Here is a 24,042-nt window from a genome sequence, read left to right as displayed (position 1 = left end):
GCACGCACCATTATTAAGGAGTAAATCGGACAGCAACTTCTGACGTCCGCACAAGCGCAGTTAAACGCAGAAATCTAACTTGCACTTCCTAGTTTAGACTTGTAAATTGTGAATAACGATTTGGCCTCTGGAATCGGAAGTACAATTTCTAAATTTGCAGACGGCACCAAATTGGGGGTGTAGTTAATACAAAGGAAGAATGCGACAAAATATAAGAAGACATTAATAAACTTGCGGAATGGGGGTTTAATTGGCAAATTAATTTCAATATTGATAAGTGTGAGATGGTGCATTTTGGTAGGAAGAATAAGGAGGCCACGTACTGCTTGGGTAATGAGTCTAAATGGGGTAGAGGAGCAATAGGATCTTGGGGTACAGATACATAAATCACTAGTGACGTAGGTTAATAAGGCCTTTTTTTAAAATTTAAAAAAACATTTTTTTTTTAAAGCAAACCAAGCACTTGGGTTCATTTCTAGAAGGATAGAATTGAAAAGCAGTCATATTAAACTCGTATAGAACCTGGATTAGACCACAATTGGAGCAATGTTCCCTGTAATTGTTTTGGGCCACATGGCCTCTTTAACGTCTGTGTGGCCCATTCAAAATTCCGCACATGCGCCGTTTTTTCAATTTAAGTTGAGGAAATAGCATAGATGCATTCCAGGGGAAGCTTGATAAGCACTTGAGGGAGAAAGGAATAGAAGAATATGGTGATGGAGTTAGGTGAAGAGGGGTAGTGGAAGGCTTGTGGCGCATAAATGCTGGCATAGACCAGTTTGCCAAATTATCTGTTTCTGTGCTGTATGCTCTTATGTAATAACTGTTCCAGTTTTATAATCATATAGGTAAGATTGTGGAGTGATTAAAGATTCACTGCAGCAGCACATTACTTTTATGCTTGAAAATCAATTGCCAAAAAGATGCCAACCTTGAGGTCAGTGGTGGCACTATCTTGCTTCTTAAGTGAGAAGGCCATTCCAGGAATTGAGCACAAAATTTAGACTGGCACTTCAGTGCAGTACTCTTTTGGATGAAACATTAATAAACATATATATGTTTAATGTTTCATCCAAAAGTTGGCTCCTCCAACAGTGCAGCACTTATAATATTTATCATGGTTGTGCTGACTTTAGGACTATAGAGTAATCGATAATGACTTCTTCTTCTCTCTTGCTGTTCAAAAATGACTTTCTTGTAAAATGCAAGTTCAACTGCTGTCCAACATTCAGTAGCCACACGTGCCCACTATAAAAATGCACCAAGCAACCAATCATACATTTCAATGGCTCAGCAAACCTTTTGGTTAGAATATTGCACAGAACTGGAGACTGAAAAATAATGAAGAAAACTTTAATAAAATAAGCAGTTATATAAAAAAAAAAGTGGTGTAACTGGTCCTTGGCATCTGAAGCAAAATGCTGGGGTCAACAATCAGTTACTTCTCACAATGAACAAAATTAGAAAAGTTCTCATTTGCAACAGTCCACTCATGGGACTGTGGTGAAACCAGGGGGAAAGTCAGTTGTTTGCCTTCATGCAGCTAACAGCCACAGTAGTTTCTATCGAAGTTACTGCCAAGAAAGTCTACCTGCCGTATACATTTAAAGGGGTGTTTTAGAAAGCTTTTGCACATTATAAACACAAAGCTGCACGATCAGTAGATTAATTACGCTTATACCTATCTCCTTCAAATGCTGTATAACTTTCCAAATCTTTAAAACCTGATCCAAGACACACTTAGCTGGCAATTTGCCCGAGCAGCTATAGAGAGGAGAAGCCTGACTACCAGGGTCCAGGTACTACAGGTGAATGAGAATCTGCATGGCCAATTTAAAATGGTCTTCCAACGGCTGGGTGGGAAAGTTCAGCCATTTGACGTTTCCCTCCCAAATTCAAATTGCACCAGCAGGCATAGACAGCTAGTAGGTTTGGAAGCCTGTTTCACAGGCCAGATACGGCCTATTCATGGGTTTGACAATCCAGGTCCAAAGAAATGAATAGGCAGGTAGATTTTCTTGGCAGTAACTTCGATAGAAACCACAATTTTTTTGTTATCGGTGATGTCCTCAAATAATTCAAGGAAGTTTGTTTGGCAGCATCTTTCCCTTTTAGTCCAATCTGCTGTTTTGAGTTATTGTGATATAAGCCTATAGTTGCCTCTGTCAAATTTATTGCTCTTTTTATAAAAAAAAAATAAGCACTACATTTTAGTTTTGTTTCTAGTGCTTGAATCTGCAGTGGCCAGCAATTCTTCCATGGTAACTAGTGCTCCACAAACCACCTTTCTGGTCTCCTTCAGCACCCCAGGGGAAAGACTATCTGCTAATCTTGTGTTCTGCTAATTTATGGTTATGTTGACTTTAGAACTGTATAGAGTAATTGATAATGACTTCTTCTCCTATCTTGCTGTTCAAAAATGGCTTTTCTTTTGGTTAAACGATTCCAAGTAATTGTAGAAATGCTCTTTCCTTTTAGCAAAGAATGGCACAGGAGGTCTTAACTCATTTAAAGGAGCATCCTGATGCATGGACAAGAGTTGACACTATTCTGGAGTTTTCACAAAATATGAACACCAAAGTAAGTGAAATGTTTGAGAAGAAGTCTTTTGAATCTGAACCTTGAATTCGATAAACTTTGGGGAAGGCGACAAAGCAAATTTAAACTATTTCAATACTGGGTTTGAAGGAGTTTAGATGTTTGCATGGCAACATGGCGTCTGTTAGTATGAGCTGATACATTCAAAAAATGTTTGTACCATGGAGCTAGGTACTTTTTGTCTCAATTTCTGAGCAGAGCAAACTGGTCATACAGATATAAGAAAACTCAAAATGAGCACAGTTTGCTTTTGTATTGATAAATGTATCTTCTGGACTATAGTATTAATTGGGGGGGGTGGGTGGTTGGCTTTCAAAAATCTTCACTTGAAAAACAGATCTTGTCAACAGTCCAGTGGAATTGAATTTTCATTTATTTCGGACCATTGGTTTCAGTACTCCTTCCTTTTTTGGAAGTACCAACACCACCAGTTTTCAGTATCTTTCAGGGTAATCCTTGGTGAACTAAATGTACTTATCTTTGTTTGTAAAACATATCCTGTTTTCAAAATGTTTATAATGCATTTCATTTTTCTGTGACTGTTGCTAGTGAAGATCTGGTACTAAACAGCATTTGATATTTAATTTTACATCCATCAAAATACATTGGTTGATTGGCAAAGTTTACTAAATTTAGCATGGGATCTGCTGTACTTAGTACTGTTGCAATGCTTCAAAATTGTTATGAAAAGTTGTGACTGAAAGATTGAATATCATTCACACAGGACTTCCTCAAAGTTCTAACCTAATCTAAGTGAAGGTGTTTGCCTTGTTTTCATGCCTGTTGCATTGCTTTGTTACTGACAGTTATTACTAATTTTTAAGCTGATTTGTCAACAGTATTTGTAAAACTCACAAAATTGTATCTTGTGACAAATGAGATGATTAGAGGAACAGAGAGAAAAAAAACTGAAGGTAAAGAATCTCTTGAATACCTAAATTTAAAATCATTTGGTGCTAAATTTTATGCGCTGACATTTGGCTTTACTCAGTTTTATGCAATCACTTTATTTTTAGTATTTTTATTCAAACTGTTAATGCTATTTGACATTAATCATAATGTTCCATTATGTTGATTGTAATAGGAAGAAAAGGGGTGTCTTCCTGTGCAACTGACACAGCTAGGCTTTGACGGCAGGCCTCCACAAGGTCTACCCTTTTGATTCCCTTTAACTGAATTCTGTTCATCAATGACATTGTTTTAAGGGGAAGGGTTAAGAGGTATAATAAACAGGCTTTGAGAAAATAAGAATGTAATATGAATTATTTCTCCTGTAGGGATCAGTAGTCCTATTTATTTCTCCTATTCTTTTACTCACTCATCAATAGATGATCATTCTTGGAGTTAAGCAACTTTGGCACTAATGGACTTTGTTTTGAACGTACAAGACTTATAGCTGCTACTATGTTACTAACATTTGATTTCGGATGCATTATATTTGGCATTTCTTTATGACAAATTTGAAGACTTAGATTGTGAGGACACAACCTGTGAGATTGAAGTGCACAAAATATTGAATTCAAATTAATTCACCCATTTCTATGCACTTCAAAAAATACCACATTGAACCTTTTTTCTAATTCAAATGGATATTTACTTTTAACTCTCTTTCCCTGCCTTCGTGCGCTATTCCCCCACTGAGCTTGGTCAGATGACCTGTTCTGGACGTCTGGCTATGCTGCTGTAGGAGGTGCGTGAAGAGTGAGAGCATGAAGGTTCACTTCCCTCTGGATTACAAGGCTCATTGGGTACGAGGGGAGGAAGAAAAGGAGCGACCATTTCCTGCTGTCCCATAGTTCAGCATGTTGCGTTGCACTATCTTTAATCTTTTGAGACCTAAAGCCTATTGCAGCTGTCTTAATTTCTATCTTGGCTTTTGTAGATTTATTCAGTAATTTCCTATAAGAGAAATGTACAGAACATTTTTAATTTGGAATCTAATATGAGAAAGCAATGTTCTTGTTTTGAATTGACTAAATGTGACGATGAGTTAATGCTCTAATTCAAAAACATGCTTAATGCTTAGTCATATGTCCAGCTTTTTGTTTAAATGCTTAAGTCTAAAGAATCAGAATCTATTGCTTTACTCACATTGCACTATATAACATTTAATTTTTTTCATTCTTATTCCATTGTATTTCACTAAATACTTGATCCCTATGGTTGAAATATGGTGGTGTTACTTCAAATAACTATCAACTTTTAATAGTTTTAAGCATTAATATATCCTAAATTAGTATGGATAACTGGGGAAATTGGAATCTACACTGCAAATGAGTCTGTTGGTTGTCTTGCTGTTCCTGAAGAGCAACACCAGGTAGATAAGAGAACACTTGTTTACTAATTGCTGGAAACACCAGGCTGCAGGACTTCATTACTGTTGTGCTAGAGTTGATACATTACTCACTGGTGTGAGCCCTGACCAACAGCAGGACTGCTTGACAGTTTGATATGTTAAAATTTGTAGCTTTGTGCAAGTGAACATAACAATTGCATGAAATCTTAATTCTCAGGTGTAAAGTACTGGAGTAGATTAGATTTTGCTTTTGATTTTTAAAATGTAAAAGGGCAAATTTTATTTAGAAAGGAGAAGTGGCAGGCAAACATTTTGTGAGAATGTGACTGATAACGTCTTGAATATGTGAGAGTAAAAATCACTGTTGATTTTCATGTTGCCTTATCATCTAATTACAGTACTATGCGCTGCAAATCTTGGAAAATGTGATAAAAACCAGATGGAAGATTCTCCCCAGAAATCAGTGTGAAGGTAAGTGACCAGAATGAATATCCCCTATACTTATTGGCACGCAACATTTGAAAAGTGAGAACTACTTCACCCTCCCAGCTCCATTAGGAACAGAACTAGACCATTTAGGCCCTTGAGCCTGCTCGCCATTCATTTAGATCATGGCTGATTCCTCCTACCCATGTGTGGAAAAAGTTCTTCCTGCATTCCCTCCTAAATGCCCTAGCTCTAATATTAAGATTATTTCCCCCATCAGAGTAAATAGTTCCTCTGTATCTACCCTATTGAATCCTTCTAACATTTTAAATACCTTGATCAGATCACCCCTCAATTGCCTATACTCGTGGGAATACAAGCCAAGTTTATGCAACCTTTTCCTCATAATTTAACCCTCTAAGCCCCGGTATCATTCTGGTGAATGTGCTGCACCCCCCTCCAAGGTTAATATGTCCTTCCTGAGATCCAGAGGGGGTCTGACCAAGGCTCCATACAATTGAAGCACAACTTCCTCCCCTTTGTAATCCAGCCCCCTTGAGATAAAGGCCAACATTAGCCTTTTTGATTGCTTTTTGTACCTATCTGCTAGCTTTAAACAATTTGTGCATTTAGAGTCATAGTCATAACTGCACAGAAGGAGGCCATTCAGCCCATCGAGTCTGTGCCGGCTCTCTGTAGAGCAATCCAGTCAGTCCCATTCCCCCGCTTTATCCCAGTAGCCCTGCAAGTTTATTTCCCCTCAAGTGCCTATCCGGTCTCCCCTTGAAAACATTGAGTGTCTCCGCTTCTACCACTTCCATCGGCGGTGAATTCCAGGTCATCGGGGGGCCCCCCCCCCCCTGTATTTCTTGCCCAAAACCTTAAATCTGTGTCCCCTAGTCCTTGTACCATCAACTAGTGGGAACAGCCTTTCCCCATCTAACTTGGGGGGCCCCCCTTTGCTCCTCTACAGTTCCTAGTTTCCTCAGAATTTAGAAACTACTCATTGGTGGACAGATTCTAGTAGCTTCCCCGCAATTGGCATTAAACTGACGGGCCTCTAGTTACCTGGTTTCTCTATCCCACACTTCTTCAAATACTGGAATAAATTTCCTGTCTAACGGCACAATTCCTGAATCAAGAATGCTTTGAAGGATTATAGCTAATGCTTTTGAAATTTCCTCACTACCTTCTTTTAATACCCTGGGGTGGAAACTATCTGGTCCTAGAGATTTATCTATCCTAAATCCCATTATTTTCTCCATTACTATTTTAAAAAAAAAACTAACATTGAATACAAGTTCCTCACAATTAGTCAGCAGTGTTCAATTCCAATGTACTTTCTTTCATGAATGATACAGCACAGAAGGAGGCCATTCGGCCCATCGTGCCTGTGCTGGCTTTTTGAAAGAGCTGTCCAATTAGCCCCACTCCCCTGCCCTTTCCCTATGATCTTGCAAATTTTTCCCCTCCAAGTATTTATCCAATTCCTTTTTGAAAGTTATTGAATCGGCTTCCCACCACCCTTTCAAGCAGTGCATTTCAGATCATAACTCGCTGTGTAAAATTTAAAATCTCATCGTGCCGCTGATTCCTTTTGTCAATTGCCTTAAATCTGTGTCCTTTGGTAACACCCCTACTGTCACTGGAAACAGTTTCTCCTTATAACCCATCATAATTTTGAATGCTTCTATTAAATCTCCCCTTATCTTCTCTGCTCTAAGAACAACCCCAGCTTCTCTAGCATCTTCACATAACTGAAGACTTGTAACCCTGGCACCATTCCAGTAAATCTCTTCTGCACCCTCTCAAGTGCTGGCCAGAATTGAACACACTACTCCAACTGGGGCCTAACCAATGATTTCTAAAGGTTAAGAATAACTTCCTTGTTCTGAAAAGGAGTGGCTTATTCTGGGTCCTAGTTGAATGGATATTGACGGACCTCTGGCATCTTGCCAAGCCATTTTTCATGAGGGTTGAGATGGAGGGTTGACAGGCCATGTTCCTGGAGGGAGCAGGATAGATTGGGGGGTGCAATTCAAGCTTTGTATGTCTTTACCTGCTATCTATCTGATCATTTTGTGGTACCCCACCCCAGGAGCAGTGAGACCAATTGCAGTACCCCTGAGGTCAGCTAAGCCAGCACTGAGTGAGGATTGAACCTGAAATCACCTTGGTCTGTATGGCGTAGCAGTACATCCAGCCTCTGAGCCATACATAACTGATTTGTGATGGTGCCTTCAGTTTCTGTCCTACATTGGTCGTGCCAACTGAGCAGTTATTCTGACAGAGGGAGTTCAGAGAATTATTTGTCAAATCAGAATCTGTAATGGAATTTTTTTTCATTTGTTCTTGGTATGTCGGTGACACTGGCAAACCACATTTCATTGGCAATCCTTAGTTGCCCTGAAAAGGTGATGGTGCGCCTTCTCCTTGAACCGCTACAGTTGTTGTGCTGAGGGTGCTTCATGATGTTAGGTAGGGAATCCTGGGATTTTTATCCAGTGATGAAGGAACAGTGATATCTGTTCAAGTGTTTTGAGATTCGTTTTGAAAGATGTCCACATCTTCTGTTGGGTTTTGAGGTTTTTAAAAAAAAGTTTAGAAGAAGATTGGTGCTGCCATATCCCTGTGCATTGTTAGGAAACTGTAACTTGCATTACCTGTGCTGTAAATGTGTTTTATTTTTTTGATTTTAAATGTGTACAAGGATGGAGCACTGCTGGAACTTCAGTATGCAGCTATTGAGAGACATGCCATTCGTGGCTATGACGTAACTGTTAAGTTGACCGTTAATTTTGTTTTGAAAATCTGAAGATCATCTGATTCATGTTTGGGAACTTGTAAAATGGTGAAAGTGTACTGTGGTGGGATAAATTAATAACTAGCTTACGAGTACTCGGGGGAAAAATCTGGATTAAAATGATCAGAACAGCTTGTTAAATATTGTATTTTTGTTCGACCAGCCTGTTTACCTCATTCATGTGCAGCATTTAGAATTTTATGGAAGTGAGGTCCCCTCCCAGCACAAAACTGTACTAAGACGGCATATTATGGAAATTCATCACTCTTGAATAGAGAATTAGAGTTATATATATAAAGCACTTTTTGTATGCGAGACTAATATAAAAAAAAAAAAAATGGGCTGGGGGAGTCTCTTAATATTTTCATCTTAAAGTCAAACGTAATTGCTACGAATGAATAAACCACCTACATCGCTTAATGACTTGATTTTTATTTCCCACCGCATATAGGAATTAAAAAGTATGTTGTTGGATTGATTATTAAGACTTCATCTGATCCTGTTAACATTGAGGTAAGCTATTACGCACAGTCTCAAAATTCTGAATTCAGTTTATAATTATTGTTTACTGAGTTATTCATTTTTGTTTTAGAAGGAGAAGGTTTACATTGGAAAACTAAACATGATTTTGGTTCAGGTGAGATCCAAGATACTTTGTGAGTAGGTTCACTGATGGCTCTTTTAAGTGTGTGTGTGTATATTTCTAAACTTTATTATTCCAGCAAGATAATGAAGAGTATGTTGAAAAAGAAATGTGGTAGCTTCTTCTTATCATTTATTTTGTATATTGAACTTAAGATTCTGGAGGTATATACTAGGACATGGGGTATTCATTGTTGTTTAGCATCCTCCACGTTCATGTGCAGTAGGTGTAAGGCTAGGTTGCAAATTGAGCACAAGCTGATATTTTTGATCATGTTGACCCTTCTTGTGCTCTATACCAAGGTATCTCCCCAAGAATTTTTTGTTTTACTCTCCAGTGTTACCATCTAGTTAAGTTCTCTTTTTGTTTGGGCGGGCAGCAGGAAGTTTCTATTCTTACAACTGTTGGGATTTAAGTTCTGTACTGAATGTAACCATCCATTCCTGGTGCTTGTATTCCCTATTAAATCTTTTCATGCTGGTGCAAAATAGAGTTGGGCATCTCTTCCCACATCAGATTGAACTTTGTCAAAATGTACAAACAAATCCTGCAAACCAGCTCAGTTGGTGATTGGAGACTCAATAATCCTGACTTTCTTTTACAAACTGAAGATAATTTTGCATGAGCAGCAGGTTATCATCTCTACTCTGACTCGACTTTATAGACTTAAATGGGGACCCTGGCCATTAAAGCAAGAGTGAATGTTGCACAAAAGCCAAGCTTAATGCTAATAGGCTATATGTGTTGACTCTTTCAGTACTGATTGTTAATACACCTTCCTGTCTCTTAAGTACCTCAAATGTGATAATTGCGATGTGTCAAAAACACTGCACTGGTTGGTACTAGCAAATAAAAGCTTTACTTTAGATGGTGGAACAGATAGCAGTTACTACCAGATGCTGAGTGAGTGGAGGTATTTCTTAGTTTAAAAAAAAAAAAAAAGTTCTTTGTACTAAGTTGATTGCAAATGTCTAAATGAGGTTGAACCTGGCTTCTACCTAGCTTTGAGATGGAGATCCCAGCAGAGGGCAAGCAGAACATAAATTGATCCAAAATAACAACAGAAAATGCTGGAAACACTCAGCAGGCCAGGCAGCATCCATCAGACGAAGGGTCACAGACCTGAAATGGTAACTCTGGTTCTCTCTCCATGGCTGCTGCCTGGCCTGCTGAGTGTTTCCAGCATTTTCTGTTTCAGATTTCCAGCATCTGCAGTAATTTGCTATTGTATAAATTGATCCAAACTTTGCATGGGATGGTTAAGCTAGATAGGTTTTCAAGTTCCTGTTGATGGGGATTCTACGCTTCTAGACTTGGAATACTCCGATCAGATTTATAACCTAAGGAAGACTGGTCACGAAGTTAAAAGCCCATGGGATCCAGGGCAAAATGTCAAGTTGGATTCAAAACTGGCTCGGATTCAGAAAGCAGAGGGTAATGGTTGATGGGTGTTTTTGTGACTGGAAGGCTGTATCCAGTGGGGTTCCGCAGGGCCCAGTACTACGTCCCTTGCTCTTTGTGGTATATATCAACGATCTCGACTTGAATATAGGGGGCATGATTAAGAAGTTTGCAGCTGATACTAAAATCGGCTGTGTGGTTGATACTGAAGGAAGCTGTAGACTGCAGGAAGATATCAATAAATTGGCCAAGTGGGCAGAACAGTAGCAAATGGAATTCAATCGGAGAAGTGTGAGGTAATGCATTTGGGGAGGGCTAACAAGGAAAGGGAATACACATTAAATGGTAGGACACTGAATAGTGTAGAGGAACAATGGGACCTTGGAGTGCATGTCCACAGATCCCTGAAGGTAGCAGGCTAAGTAGCTAAGGTGGTTAAGAAGGCATACAGAATGCTTTCCTTTATTAGCCGTGGCATAGAATACAAGAGCAGGGGGTTATGCTTCAACTGTATAAAACGCTAGTTAGGCCTCAACTAGAGTACTGCGCGCAGTTCTGGTCACCACATTACAGGAAAGATGTGATTGCACTAGAGAGGGTACAGCGGAGATTTACAAGGATGTTGCTGGGAGTAGAGAATCTTAGCTATGAGGATAGGCTGGGTCTGTTTTCCTTGGAACAGAGGAGGCTGAGGGGAGACCTTATTGAGGTGTATAAAATTATGAGGGGTATAGATAAAGTGGATAGAAAGGACTTATTTCCCTTAGCAGTGGGGTCAAAAACCTGCGGGCACAGATTTAAAGTAATTGGGGGAAGGTTTAGACTGGATTTGAGGGGAAATTTCTTTACCCAGAGGGTTGTGGGGGTCTGGAACCCATTGCCTGAAAGGGTGGTAGAGGCAGAAACCCTAACCACATTTAAAACATACTTGGATGTGGACTTGGGATGCTCTAACCTGCAGGGCTACGGACCAAGAGCTGGGAAGTGGGATATTAGGCTGGATAGCTCTTTGTTGGCAGGCGCGGACACAATGGGCCGAAATGGCCTCCTTCCGTGCTGTAACTTTCTATGATTCTATAAAGGTAGGTCCTTTTTATGTGTCTGGATGTGCTTCAGGTTGGTCAGTGGTATCAGAATTTTTGCACCCTTTTGCCTTAATGTTGGCTAATGTAGACCAGCTGTAGCAACTGATGGAGAAAAATGTTAGCTGTTTTAAGCTTTTTTTGATAAGATCTATATTTTTGCTCAAAGTATGTAACTGTTTATGGTTATTTACACAGATACTCAAACAGGAATGGCCAAAACACTGGCCCACATTCATCAGTGACATTGTAGGCGCAAGTAGAACCAGCGAGAGCTTGTGTCAAAACAACATGATTATTCTTAAATTGCTAAGTGAGGAAGTGTTTGATTTCTCCAGTGGGCAGATGACCCAAGTTAAAGCAAAACATCTGAAGGACAGGTATAACTTGGAAACTGTATTTTACTCATTAATTTTGTTCAAGGAGTTCATAAATTTTTTTTAATTTCCAGGTACTTGATTAGTGACTTCTTGTTTCTTTGCAGCATGTGCAATGAATTCTCTCAGATATTCCAGCTGTGCCAGTTTGTCATGGTAAATAACAAATTTGTCATTTTTTTTTTTAAACCCTGGCTTTTTTCATTTTAATTCAGGCCGATCACTTGTTTTTTTGGTTGCAGGAAAACTCTCAAAATGCACCTCTTGTTCAAGCAACCTTGGAAACATTGCTGAGATTCTTAAACTGGATTCCGCTTGGATATATCTTTGAAACTAAACTAATTAGCACACTGATCTATAAGGTATGTGCATCCTTTATATTCAAGTTCTGCATAAATTCTTAAATGAGAAACTATAGGCATAACTAAATAACATGTTTCTTTTTTAAAGTTTCTGAATGTACCCATGTTCAGAAATGTGACTCTGAAGTGCCTGACGGAGATAGCTGGAGTGAGCGTCAGCCAATATGAAGAACAGTTTGTTACCCTCTTTACACTAACAATGGTACAACTGAAACAGGTATTTCAAACCTCACCCTTTGTGAAAAGTAGTAATTCTAATGCTGTGTTCTGTACAAATCTCTGGCTATTAACATGTTCAAACCAGTACATGCAAAAGTATTACAGGAGTAGCGTACTTTAATACAGGGTGTCCATGCTTTTGTCTTTGTGGACCGCATAAATGCTTGCTATAGATCCTTGGGGACCATGTAATGCTTAAATCAATGTTCCCATTAATTTGCATACATCTAAAGCTGTAGATATAGGTCTTGGTTTTCTGGCTTCGATTTACCCATCAGTGAGAAAACTACTAAAAGCAGCCTTTCTAAATCTCTTAAGGCCCCAATCCAGGGCAAACAGCAAATATGAAATATCCACACAAAAGGAAATGAGGTTAGGTGTGCTATGAGGGCTAGACTGCTAGGGCTTGAGGACCACAGGTAGGATCTCTACCGTAATTGACAAATCTAACTTTAATAATTTAATGGCCATTTACTCCATGGCTGTAACAAACAGCATTATTTTAGACAAAATAAAATACATAGAAAAAGTATAAGTGAATAATTAAGTCTTAATTATTGCCAAACAACCTCTCTGGCACTGAAAATTTACTTTTAAAAGTGTGGAGTATTTTTCATATTTTAATTGTTGGAGATTTTTTTTTAAAGTTCTTTTACTTCTTTGTCTTTTATCTCTCTCTTAATCCCATCTTTCCCCTCTTTTTTTATTTTGCTTTCTGTACATGATTTTACAATGAATTAAATATTCTAATTTATACTTCCTGGTTTAGACTGTGTCTCAGTGAGGATTCTTCAAGCTAATTGGTTGAAGAGCCACACTGTTGCTTGTTCTGCTAATGCATGCCGCAGATCCCCTGTAGAGGACGCAGCGCTGGATCAGATGCCCGATGGCTGCAAGTTGCTGCTCAAAAGTCCGCAAAAATTCTGTAGGCAGCTGTAAGCGTGATGAATGGCAAACTCCATTTGTTCGTTGCTGATCGCAAAATCTGGGCCAGTATGTTTGTCATTCTTGCGGTCTTTCCCTTGCTTGCACATGTGTAACCTGCCCTTCTCACAAAAGCAAGTGATCATTTCAATTTTTTTTAATTAAAAAAAAATTGTAGCACTCCCTGTATGCTCCTTTCTGACTTCTGTTCCATATTGTTGAGCGTATCTATCTATCTATCTATCTATATATATATATATATAAAGCGGCTCTTCTGTCTGTCTGTCCGCCTGGTCTCTATACGTTTGGAAGTTACAGAGCGTACCGACGCGCGCGTCGCCTCAAAAGAAAGCTTGCGATTCCGGACCGGTCATAGGCGTATTTACGTTTCGGCCGGACAAAAATCCCGCCCGCGGTATCCCAAAAACGTTCAGCGTTCCGCTCATTAGCATCTCATTAGCGACCGTGTGACGTCGAGGTCTTCCTACAGTTGAGTGTCGAGTGACTCGACGATTGACCAATCCTACGCTTCGGTGACCTGACCGGTCGACCAATCGGTGCGTGTGTGGGCGGGCCTTATCCTTCTGAACCGAGGTGAGTGGCCGCCATCTTGATTTTTCACGATTTTTTTCCCCCACACTTTCTCTGTTAGGGAACTAAGGTAAATATTTTAATGATGTGTTAGGGAATTAAATAACAATTTAATGGGGGGGGGGGAGCCTCGGGAAATCGCGCGGGGGGGGGAGGGGAGAGCCTCGGGAAATCGCCGGGGGGGGGGGTGGGGAGAGCCTCGGGAAATCGCCGGGGGGGGGGGGAGCCTCGGGAAATCGCGGGGGGGGGTGGGAGAGCCTCGGGAAATCGCCGGGGGGGGGGGGGGAGCCTCGGGAAATCGCGGGGGCGCGCGAGCCTCTGGAAATCGCGGGCGCTCGCGCCGGCCGCCGCTCAGCATCCCCGCTCTGGCAACGGCACCGGACCTCAGGTAGGCAGGGGGAGGGGCCGGAGAGAGGGACAGAGGGGAGCGGGGGAGGGAGGGACACAGACAGGGGTGGGGGTGGGCAACGGGAGGGGAGCGGGGGGAGGGAGGGGGGGTGGGGAGGGGAGCGGGTGGGCGAGGGGAGGGAGGGATAGGACAGGGAGAGGACATGACAGGGATGATACAAAAACATACTAGCAGCATGTATTTTACAAGTGTCTTGTATATGTAGTTTAAAAGTATTGAATATTAATTTCTGCACAATTGGTCTGAGATGCTTTTGAGTGAGTAGGCCTATTAACTGAGGACACTCACCATCATGTTGTGTGGCACTACCACTGTGCTAAATGGATAGATTCAGAACAGATCTAGCAGCTCAAAACTGGGCATCCATGAGATGCTGTGGGCCATCAGCAGCAGAATTGTATTCCACCACAATCTGTAAGCTCATGGCCCGGCATATCCCTCACTCTACCTTTACCATCAAGCCAGAGGACCAACTCTGGTTCAGAAGGAGTGTAGAAGAGCATGCCAGGAGCAGCACCAGGCATACCTAAAAATGAGGTGTCAACCTGAGGAAGCTGCAACACAGGACTACATGCATGCTAAAAAGCGGAAGCAGCATGCTATAGACAGGGCTAAACGATCCCACAATCAACGGATCAGATCAAAGCTCTGCAGTCCTGCCACATCCAGTTGTGAATGGTTGTGGACCATTAAACAGCTCGGGGGGGGGGGGAGGAGGAGGAGGCTCCATGAATATCCCCATCCTCAATGATGGTGGAGCCCAGCACATGAGTGCAAAAGTCAAGGCTGAAACGTTTGCAACCATCTTCAGCCAGAAGGGCCGAGTGGATGATCCATATCGGCCTCCTCCTGAGGTCCCCACCATCACAGAAGCCAGTCTTCAGCCAATTCGATTCACTCCACGTGATATCAAGAAACGGCTGAGCGCACTGGATACAGCAAAGGCTATGGGCCCTGACAACATCCCGGCTGTCGTGCTGAAGACCTGTGCTCCATCACTAACCGCACCCCCTGCCAAGCTGTTGGCCAGTACAGCTACAACACTGGTATCTATCCGACAAATGTGGAAAACTGCCCAGGTATGTCCTGTCCACCAAAATCCAGGACAAATCCAACCCGGCCAATTACCGCACCATCAGTAGGTGGAAGGTGTCATCGACAGTGCTATCAAGCGGCACTTACCAATAACCTCACTGATGCCCAGTTTGGGTTTTGCCAAGACCACTAGGCTCCTGACCTCATTACAGCTTTGGTGCAAACATGGACAAAGGAGCTGAATGTGAGGTGAGTGACTGCCCTTGATATCAAGGCAGCATTTGACCGAGTGTGGCATCAAGGAGCCCGAATATAACTGAAGTCAATGGGAATCGGGGGCGGGGGGATGGGTGGGGAGACGCTCCACCGGCTGGAGTCATACCTAGCACAAAGGAAGATGGTTGTGGTGGTTGAAGGTCAATCATCACAGCCTCAGGACATCGCTGCAGGAGTTCCTCAGGGCAGTGTCCTAGGCCCAACCATCTTCAGTTGCTTCATCAATGACCTTCCCTCCAACATAATGTCAGAAATGGGGATGTTCGCTGATGACTGCACAGTGTTCAGCGCCATTCACAACTCCTCAGATAATGACGCAGTCCATGCCCGCATGCAACCAGACCTGGACGATGTTCAGGCTTGGGCAATAAGTGGCAGGTATCATTCATGCCACAGAAGTGCCAGACAATGACTATCTCCAACAAGAGAGAGTCTAACCACCTCCCAATGACTTTCAATGGCATTACCATTGCCGAAGCCCCCAATATCAACATCCGGAGGGGGGAGAGAGAGAGAGTCACCATTGACCAGAAACTTAACTGGACCAGCCAGATAAATACTGTGGAAACAAGCACAGGTCAGAGGCTAGGTATTCTATGGTGAGTGTCTCACCTTCTGACTCCCCAAAGCCTATCCACCATCTACAAGGCACAAGTCAGGAGTATGATGGAATACTCTCCACTTGCCTGGATAAGTGCAGCTCCAACAACACTCAGAAGCTTGACACCATCCAGGACAAAGCAGCCCGCTTGATTGGCACCCCATCCACCACCTTAAACATTCACCTCCCTCCACCACCGGCGTGCCGTGGCTGCAGTGTGTACCATCTAGAAGATGCACTGCAGCAACTCGCCAAGGCTGCTTCTGCAGCAACTCCCAAACCCGTGACCTCTTCCACCTAGAAGGACGGGCAGCATGTGCATGGTAACACCACCACCTCCGAGTCACACACCATCCTGACTTAGAAGTATATTGCCGATCCTTCATCGTTGCTGGGTCAAAATCCTGGAACTCCCTACCTAACCGCACTGTGGGAGTACCATCTTCACACGGACTGCAGCGGTTCAAGAAGGTGACTCACCACCACCTTCACAAAGGCAATTAGGGATGGGCAATAAATGCTGGCCTTGCCAGCGACACCCATAAACAAATTTAAAAAAATGTATGTGGGATTGGAAGGGAGGGGTGGGATCAGTAGCCATAAGGGATTGGAATGTGATGAACAACAGGACCTGGAGCTAAGAAGCTACAAGTTTTAGATGGCTTCAGAGATGGTAACAGCCATCATATACTGACTTTTGCATCTGATTGGTCCCTGCTAACCAGTCAGCAGTGCATTAATAGTCATATGGCTATTTGACAAATCGGTTCCTTAGAATTTGACACAAAATTTATTCGACCTCCCTTGGCATTCTTCATGGTGAGTCAGAGGTTGTGCTGATATAATGGCAGGAAGGGAAAGATGCACTGGGTCTAGTAGGCTGTATATAATGGGAGAGCGTAGGTGGTGTGGAGTCTGGCGGGGCTTTAAAAGGATTGGAAAGATTTTCATTTGAAGGGGAAGATTAAAACGCTTGTAGTTATCATTTGAGTATCAGGGAAGGAAAGAGTCTACATTAAAGTTGATGTTGAAATGTGAATGAAGCTTTTTTTCCCCCCAAGTGGCATGTCACCAAGACATGGAAACTTCAGAGCTTTGGAAAATATAATGGCAGAGATAGGGAGGGGCACATCTTCCTGGAATAGAATGGCATGCCAGTTTAACTGTCTGTGATATGCTCAAAGTTCCCATTCCAATGAGATGGTGGCTACTGGGAGAAGTTGCTGTGAGGATTTCATGGGAGGGGTAGAGAAGGACAGTTCAAAGTTGCAATGAGGGATATTTGAAGGCTTGTTTATGCACAGACGTCCCAAAAGTGGGATTGAGGGGTGCTAACTGCACTGAAAGTGGAAAGTCACTCTGGAAATGCCTGGGTGAATAACTGAAAGCCTAGGAAAAAGTATTGTGTGTGTGTTTGTCTTTACAAGAGCATGATTCAGGAATTTTAAAAAAAAATGAAAAAGTATTTGTTTTTATGGGATGTGGGCGTCGCTGGCAAGGCCAGCATTTATTGCCCATCCCTAATTGCCCTTGAGAAGGTGGTGGTGAGCCTCCTTCTTGAACCGCTGCAGTCCGTGTGGTGAAGGTACTCCCACAGTGCTGTTAGGTAGGGAGTTCCAGGATTTTGTCCCAGCGATGATGAAGGATCGGCGATATACTTCTAAGTCAGGATGGTGTGTGACTTGGAGGGGAACTTGGAGGTGGTGGTGTTCCCGTGCGCCTGCTGCCCTTGTCCTAGGTGGAAGAGGTCATGGGTTTGGGAGGTGCAGCCAAAGAAGCCTTGGCGAGTTGCTGCAGTGCATCTTGTAGATGGTACACACTGCAGCCACGGTACGCCGGTGGTGGAGGGAGTGAATGTTTAAGGTGGTGGATGGGATGCCAATCAAGCGGGCTGCTTTGTCCTGGATGGCGCCGAGCTTCTTGAGTGTTGTTGGAGCTGCACTCATCCAGGCAAGTGACGAGTATTCCATCACACTCCTGACTTGTGCTTTGTAGATGGTGGAACGGCTTTGGGGAGTCAGGAGGTGAGACACTCGCTGCAGAATACCTAGCCTCTGACCTGCTCTTGTTGCCGCAGTATTTATGTGGCTGGTCCAGTTAAGTTTCTGGTTAATGGTGACTCCCAAGATGTTGATGGTGGGGATTCGGTGATGGTAATGCCATTGAATGTCAAGGGGAGGTGGTTAGACTCTTGCATGTTGGAGATAGTCATTGCCTGGCACTTCTATTTTATTATAGTATTGGTAAATGTATGGAATTTGCATGAGTTTTTTTTAATGTTTATTATGTTATGAATTGTATTTTATAGAATTATATAGTGGGGGTGGTGTTGAGCTGCCATGGCCAGTGAAAAGATTGAGGTGGGAGGGACTTTTCAAAGAGATGTGCTTGGAAAGGACAAAATGGGTGTTTGTGCATTTTGGTTACAAAGATGTCTAAGTTAGAGACTGCTGTTATTTTTTGGTACAGTGGGAAAGGGTCTATTTCACTTCATGGGCTTCTTGCCTCCAGAAGCTGGAAGTAAAATGTCAGCCTTGGCTCAGCTGGTAGCACTCTCGCCTCGGAGTCAGAAGGTTGTGGATTCAAGTCCCACCCCAGAGACTTGAGCACAAAAGTCTGGGCTGACATTCCAGTGTAGTACTGAGGGAGTGCTGCACTGTCAGAGATTCAAAGAAGAGCAGGGGAGTTGTCCTGGCCAATATTTATCCCTCAATCAACAACACTAAACAGATTATCTGGTCATTCACATTGCTGTTTGTGGGAGCTTGCTGTGCGCAAATTGGCTGCCACATTTCCTACATTACAACAGTGACTACACCTCAAAAGTACTTCATTGGCTGTTTTGAGACATCCAGAGGTTGTGAAAGGCACTATATAAATGCAAGTCTTTCTTTAAGATTTATGTCTCCTGAACAGAGCAAATAAAAATGTTGTGGTAAATCCAAAGTGGTCCTTCAAGTCCATGAGTGGTGAATATGCGGGTTTTGGTAAATAATTGCAGTGTGTCAAAGACGTCATTGAGAATTAGTGCTACTACAGTGGTCAGTAACTCGTGTCCTGGTGCTATTGTTCAATGAACAGAATTTTAAAAACCGCTCTACAGTGTCTTAAAATAGGGAATGTAAAAAGAGATTTTGTTTTGTTTTCTCTCTTCTCTCCATCTCCCCCAACCTTGCTGTCTTAGTGAGATTTCAAAACACTATTCCAGGGTGACAACTTACTGGCTGATTTCAAGTGCTTCATGTGCAGTTTTATGCAAATTACATTATTTCCTATCTAAAAGGGATTCATGAGCATTAGATTTGATGGGTTTTGAGCTTGTGTTAGTGCAGCAGTTGAGTAGAATAAATTGTGACTATGATTCAGAGTCTGAGTCATACCTATGAGATGTTTTTTCTAAATTTACTGATAGATGCTTCCTTTGAACACCAATATTCGAGTGGCTTATGCCAATGGAAAGGATGATGAACAGAATTTCATCCAGAACTTGAGCCTGTTTCTTTGTACGTTCTTGAAAGAACATGGGCAGCTTATTGAAAAACGATTGAATCTGAGAGAAACCCTTATGGAGGTAAGAGAGATTAAGCAAATGTTAATGTGTATTGTGCTTAACATTGGTATAAATTATTGTACGTAATTGCTGTAGAAAGAAAATTAAATTTAGGCAATCTTTTGTTTATTCCACAGGCTCTTCATTATATGCTGCTTGTCTCTGAAGTGGAGGAAACTGAGATTTTCAAAATTTGCCTGGAGTATTGGAACCATTTGGCTTCTGAACTCTACAGGGAAAGTCCATTCTCAACACCTGCATCGCCAGTGCTTTCTGGAAGTCAACATTTTGATGTTCCTCCGAGAAGACAACTTTATTTGCCAGTGTTGTCTAAGGTGAGCATTGAGTATTTGTTTATAGAAATCTGTACCATTTACTATTCCTTCGGTAAATTTTAATTACTGTACAGAAACTTAAAAATAGGTTAAAGTAACGTTTTTTGAGATTTGCTGTTACTCCTGCGGAGGAGCCATCAGTTAAAATCGTTGTCTCTTTTAAGAAATGTATGCCATTCCTTTTGCTTTACTGTTTGGGTCAAGATATTTTCCTACTTCATTGTATATAAGCACTCTTGGTTCATCTGCTTCGTCAGAAGCAGTCCATACAATTATCTGTAAATATCTTAAGCTTTTCTAAAACAAAATAATTGCTGTTTAAATAGTGTAACTTTTTAAGTATATAGAATGTTGTGGATCATTCCATGCGATTTGATATCCACAGCACCTGCTTTGATTGCCCTATACAAGACTTTTTTAATATATATATCGGCATTTCTTCCTCAAGGTTCGCCTCCTGATGGTCAGTCGTATGGCCAAACCAGAAGAAGTACTAGTGGTGGAAAATGACCAAGGAGAGGTTGTGCGAGAGTTCATGAAGGATACTGACTCCATCAACTTATATAAAAATATGAGAGAAACTCTTGGTAAGGTTTTCTCTTCCTTCTCCAACTAGGGTATTGTTGAAGATGTAAACGTGTTTAAAATTAAGCATGTCAATGGCTAAAATAGCTATCCTGCATCTCTCGTTGTCCATAATTTTTTAATTTTGGATAATTATTCAAATATATTCAGCATTTTGTATACAGTGAAACCTGTATAAACGGACACTCCCAAAAAAGACACTTATTGCGAGACAAATCACTTAAATGGTAAAATATACAAGAAGCACTGTGAAACCATGAATACTTGCAAATTATGAGCAACTGACTTCCTTTAATGCACCAAGCCCTTTTTACAACTTAAAACACACTACACACAGATTAGCATGCTGGCGGCAGTGGGTTTTATGAAAGAAATGGGTTTTATGAAAGAAATGGCTTTTGTGGAATGAGGAGCTCTTTATCCAGCATTCCTAGCGGCAGAGAAATCACTCGAGTCAAAATTCATCGTCATAACGGCACAGAAGGAGGCCATTTGGCCCATCGAGTCCATGCTGGCTCTCTAGAGCAATCCAATCAGTCCCATCCCCGGTTCTATCCCCGTAGCCCTGCAAGTTTATTTCCCTCAAGTGCCTATCCAGTCTCCCCTTGAAAACAGAGTGTCTCCGCTTCCACCACTTCCGTTGGCAGTGAATTCCAGGTCATCACCACACTGTTTTCAAGGGGAGACTGGATAGGCACTTGAGGGAAATAAACTTGCAGGGCTACGGGGATAGAGCGGGGGAATGGGACTGACTGGATTGCTCTACAGAGAGCTGGCACAGACTTGATGGGCCGAATGGCCTCCTTCTGTGCCGTTATGACTAAGTACACATCATTTAAAGCTAGCAGACAGGTACAAAAAGCAATCAAAAAGGCTAATGCAATGTTGGCCTTTATCTCAAGGGGGCTGGATTACAAAGGGGAGGAAGTTGTGCTTCAATTGTATGGAGCCTTGGTCAGACCCCCTCTGGATCTCAGGAAGGACATATTAATCTTGGAGAGGGTGCAGCACATTCACCAGAATGATACCGGGGCTTAGAGGGTTAAATTATGAGGAAAGGTTGCATAAACTTGGCTTGTATTCCCACGAGTATAGGCAATCGAGGGGTGATCTGACCAAGGTATTTAAAATGTTAAAAGGATTCAATAGGGTAGATACAGAGGAACTATTTACTCTGATGGGGGAAATCAAGAATGAGGGGACATGTCCAAACCATGATTCCTCCTACCCTATATGTGGAAAAAGTTCTTCCTGCTTTCCCTCCTAAATGCCCTAGCTCTAATTAGAAGATTATGTCCCCTCATCCTTGTAGCTAAGATCCCCCATTCCTGGAACCATTCGGGTAAATCTCCTCTGCACCCTCTCAAGGGCCTTCACATCCTTCCTAAAGTGTGGTGACCAGAACTGGATGCAATACCCCAGTTGTGGCCTAACCAGTGCTTTATAAAGGTTCAGCATAACTTCTCTACTTTTGTACTCAATACCTCTATTTATGAAGCCCAAGATCCCATATGCTTTGTTAACCATATGTCCTGCCACCTTCAGGGACCTATGCACATTAACTCATAGGTCCCTCTGTCCCTGTACACTCTTTAAAACTGTGCCTCTCCCTGTTCCTTCTGCCAAAATGCATTACCTCACACTTCACTGTATTAAATTCCATCTGCCACTTGTCTGCCCATTCTGCTAGCCTTTCTATGTCCTGTTGCAGTCGATTGATATCATCATCACTATTTGCCACACCTCCAAGTTTGGTGTCATCGGCAAATTTAGAAATTCTACTCTGTATTCCAATATCCAGGTCATTTATTTATATATATCAAAAAAAGCAGTGGCCCCAGCACTGACTCTTCGGGAACACCACTGTCTACCATCCCCCAGTCTGAAAAAATCAGCCATTTACTACAACTCGCTGTTTTCTGTCCTTAAGCCAATTCCTTATCCAAGCTGCCACTGACCCACCTATTCCATGAGCCTCAATTTTGTTAACCAGCCTTCTATGTGGTACTTTGTCAAACGCCTTCCGAAAATCCATGTAGACAACATCCATTGCATTCCCTTCATCAACCCTCTCTGTTACTTCATCAAAAAATTCAATTAGATTAGTCAAACACGATCTGCCTTTTACAAATCAGTGTTGGCTCTCCTTACTTAGCTTAAACCTCTCGAAGTGCCTGTTAATCTATCTGAGATTGAATGCTTGCACGGCTCTATCTCCGGGATAGAGCGGTTTCTCTGCTGTTATGGATGCTGGGTAAAGAACTCTCCATTTTACTGAGAAATTTTACAGTACATACAATGACCATTTTGAAAATAAGGACACCTTCCAAAAAAAAAAGATAGTTGATGCCAGTCCCGAAGGTGTTCATAATTTACTGCGTTCTTGCATGTTTCTAATTCTGCCCTCTTGAGCATCTCTGATTATAATCGCTCAACCATTGGTGGCCATGCCTTGAGCTGCCTCGGCCCTAAGCTCTGGAATTCCCTCCCTTAGCCTCTCTACCTCTCTTTTCCTCCTTTTTAAGATGCTCCTTAAAACCTACCTCTTTCATCTGCCTTAATTTCTCCTTATGTGGCTTGATGTCACATTTTTTGTCTTATACTCCTGTGACGCGCCTTGGGAAGTTTTAATATGTTAAAGGTATATAAATACAAGTTGTTGTTATTTCACTTAATCCTGGTAATTTTATTTCTTGATGGTATTTTTAGCCAGAAAATAGGAATGCATTATTAGCGTGTAATTTGGCAATAGAGAATTGATTTTCGTGGATTCGTTAGTAACTGTTTTCCCTTGTGCATAGTATTACTTCAGTTTGCTTAAACATTTTAGAACATAGTTTGAATTTTTGAGTAAAGTACAACATAACCAAAGCGTTTTAAAAAAAATAATTCTCGATTCGGGAACCATTCCTTTAGATTGGAAAATTGCGCATGTCACTCCGCTATTTAAGAAAGGTGAGCGGGAAACCAGGGAATTATAGACAAGTTAACCTAACATCTGCTGTCGGGAAATTACTAGAGTCTATAATTAAGGATGGAGTGACTGAACACCTTTGAAAATTTTCAGCTGATCAGAGGGAGCTAGCATGGATTTTTAACGGGTAGGTCATGCCTGATACTCTGATTTGCAGGATGTGACTAGCAATGTCCCCTTTAATTTTTTTTGGTTGGCGTGGCCCCTTTAATAGGCTGCGCAGGCCATTCAAAACTCCACACGTGCGCCTTTTCTGTTTAAATGTCCGCTCACCGGCTGCGCAGGACCTTGAGTGCTGTACAGCTTGAAGGGAACATTGGTGACTAGTGGTGTCCCGCAAGGATCTGTGTTGGGGCCTCAACTGTTCACGGTATTAACGATTTAGATGAAGGGATAGAGACCCACATATCCAAGTTTGCTGATGACACAAAGATAGATGGCATAAAATTAGAGAGATATCACTAGATTAAGCGATGGGCAAAACTGTGGCAAATGGATTGCAAAATAGGCAAATGTGAGGTCATCCATTTTGGACCTAAAAGACTACTACAGGTA

At 41.8% G+C, this 24,042-nt stretch overlaps 1 protein-coding gene across 6 annotated transcripts in view; it reads left to right on the top strand.

The window, feature by feature from the left end:
* The window catches only part of LOC147121239 (exportin-1), a 69,297-nt gene that overhangs the window by 3,283 nt on the left and 41,972 nt on the right, over window positions 1–24,042 (top strand). For 5 of the 6 annotated variants that reach the window (XM_085981446.1, XM_085981449.1, XM_085981448.1 and 2 more), the window contains 11 exons: window positions 2,479–2,580; window positions 5,293–5,365; window positions 8,575–8,636; window positions 8,716–8,760; window positions 11,448–11,629; window positions 11,734–11,782; window positions 11,869–11,988; window positions 12,077–12,205; window positions 19,456–19,614; window positions 19,731–19,928; window positions 20,377–20,515. In XM_085981446.1, coding sequence (XP_085837572.1) covers window positions 2,479–2,580; window positions 5,293–5,365; window positions 8,575–8,636; window positions 8,716–8,760; window positions 11,448–11,629; window positions 11,734–11,782; window positions 11,869–11,988; window positions 12,077–12,205; window positions 19,456–19,614; window positions 19,731–19,928; window positions 20,377–20,515 — 1,258 coding nt within the window. Of the gene's footprint in view, window positions 1–2,478; window positions 2,581–3,682; window positions 3,747–5,292; window positions 5,366–8,574; window positions 8,637–8,715; window positions 8,761–11,447; window positions 11,630–11,733; window positions 11,783–11,868; window positions 11,989–12,076; window positions 12,206–19,455; window positions 19,615–19,730; window positions 19,929–20,376; window positions 20,516–24,042 lie in introns of those variants that run through there. The other variant, XM_085981451.1, reaches the window with a different exon arrangement.

Source organism: Somniosus microcephalus, chromosome 3, assembly GCF_052327205.1.
Source record: "Somniosus microcephalus isolate GS21.2 chromosome 3, FLI_Smic_1.0, whole genome shotgun sequence".
In the NCBI taxonomy this organism is placed as follows: domain Eukaryota; kingdom Metazoa; phylum Chordata; class Chondrichthyes; order Squaliformes; family Somniosidae; genus Somniosus; species Somniosus microcephalus.
Note: the sequence above shows the minus strand (reverse complement) of the source record. Positions and strands in the feature narration are given on the sequence as shown.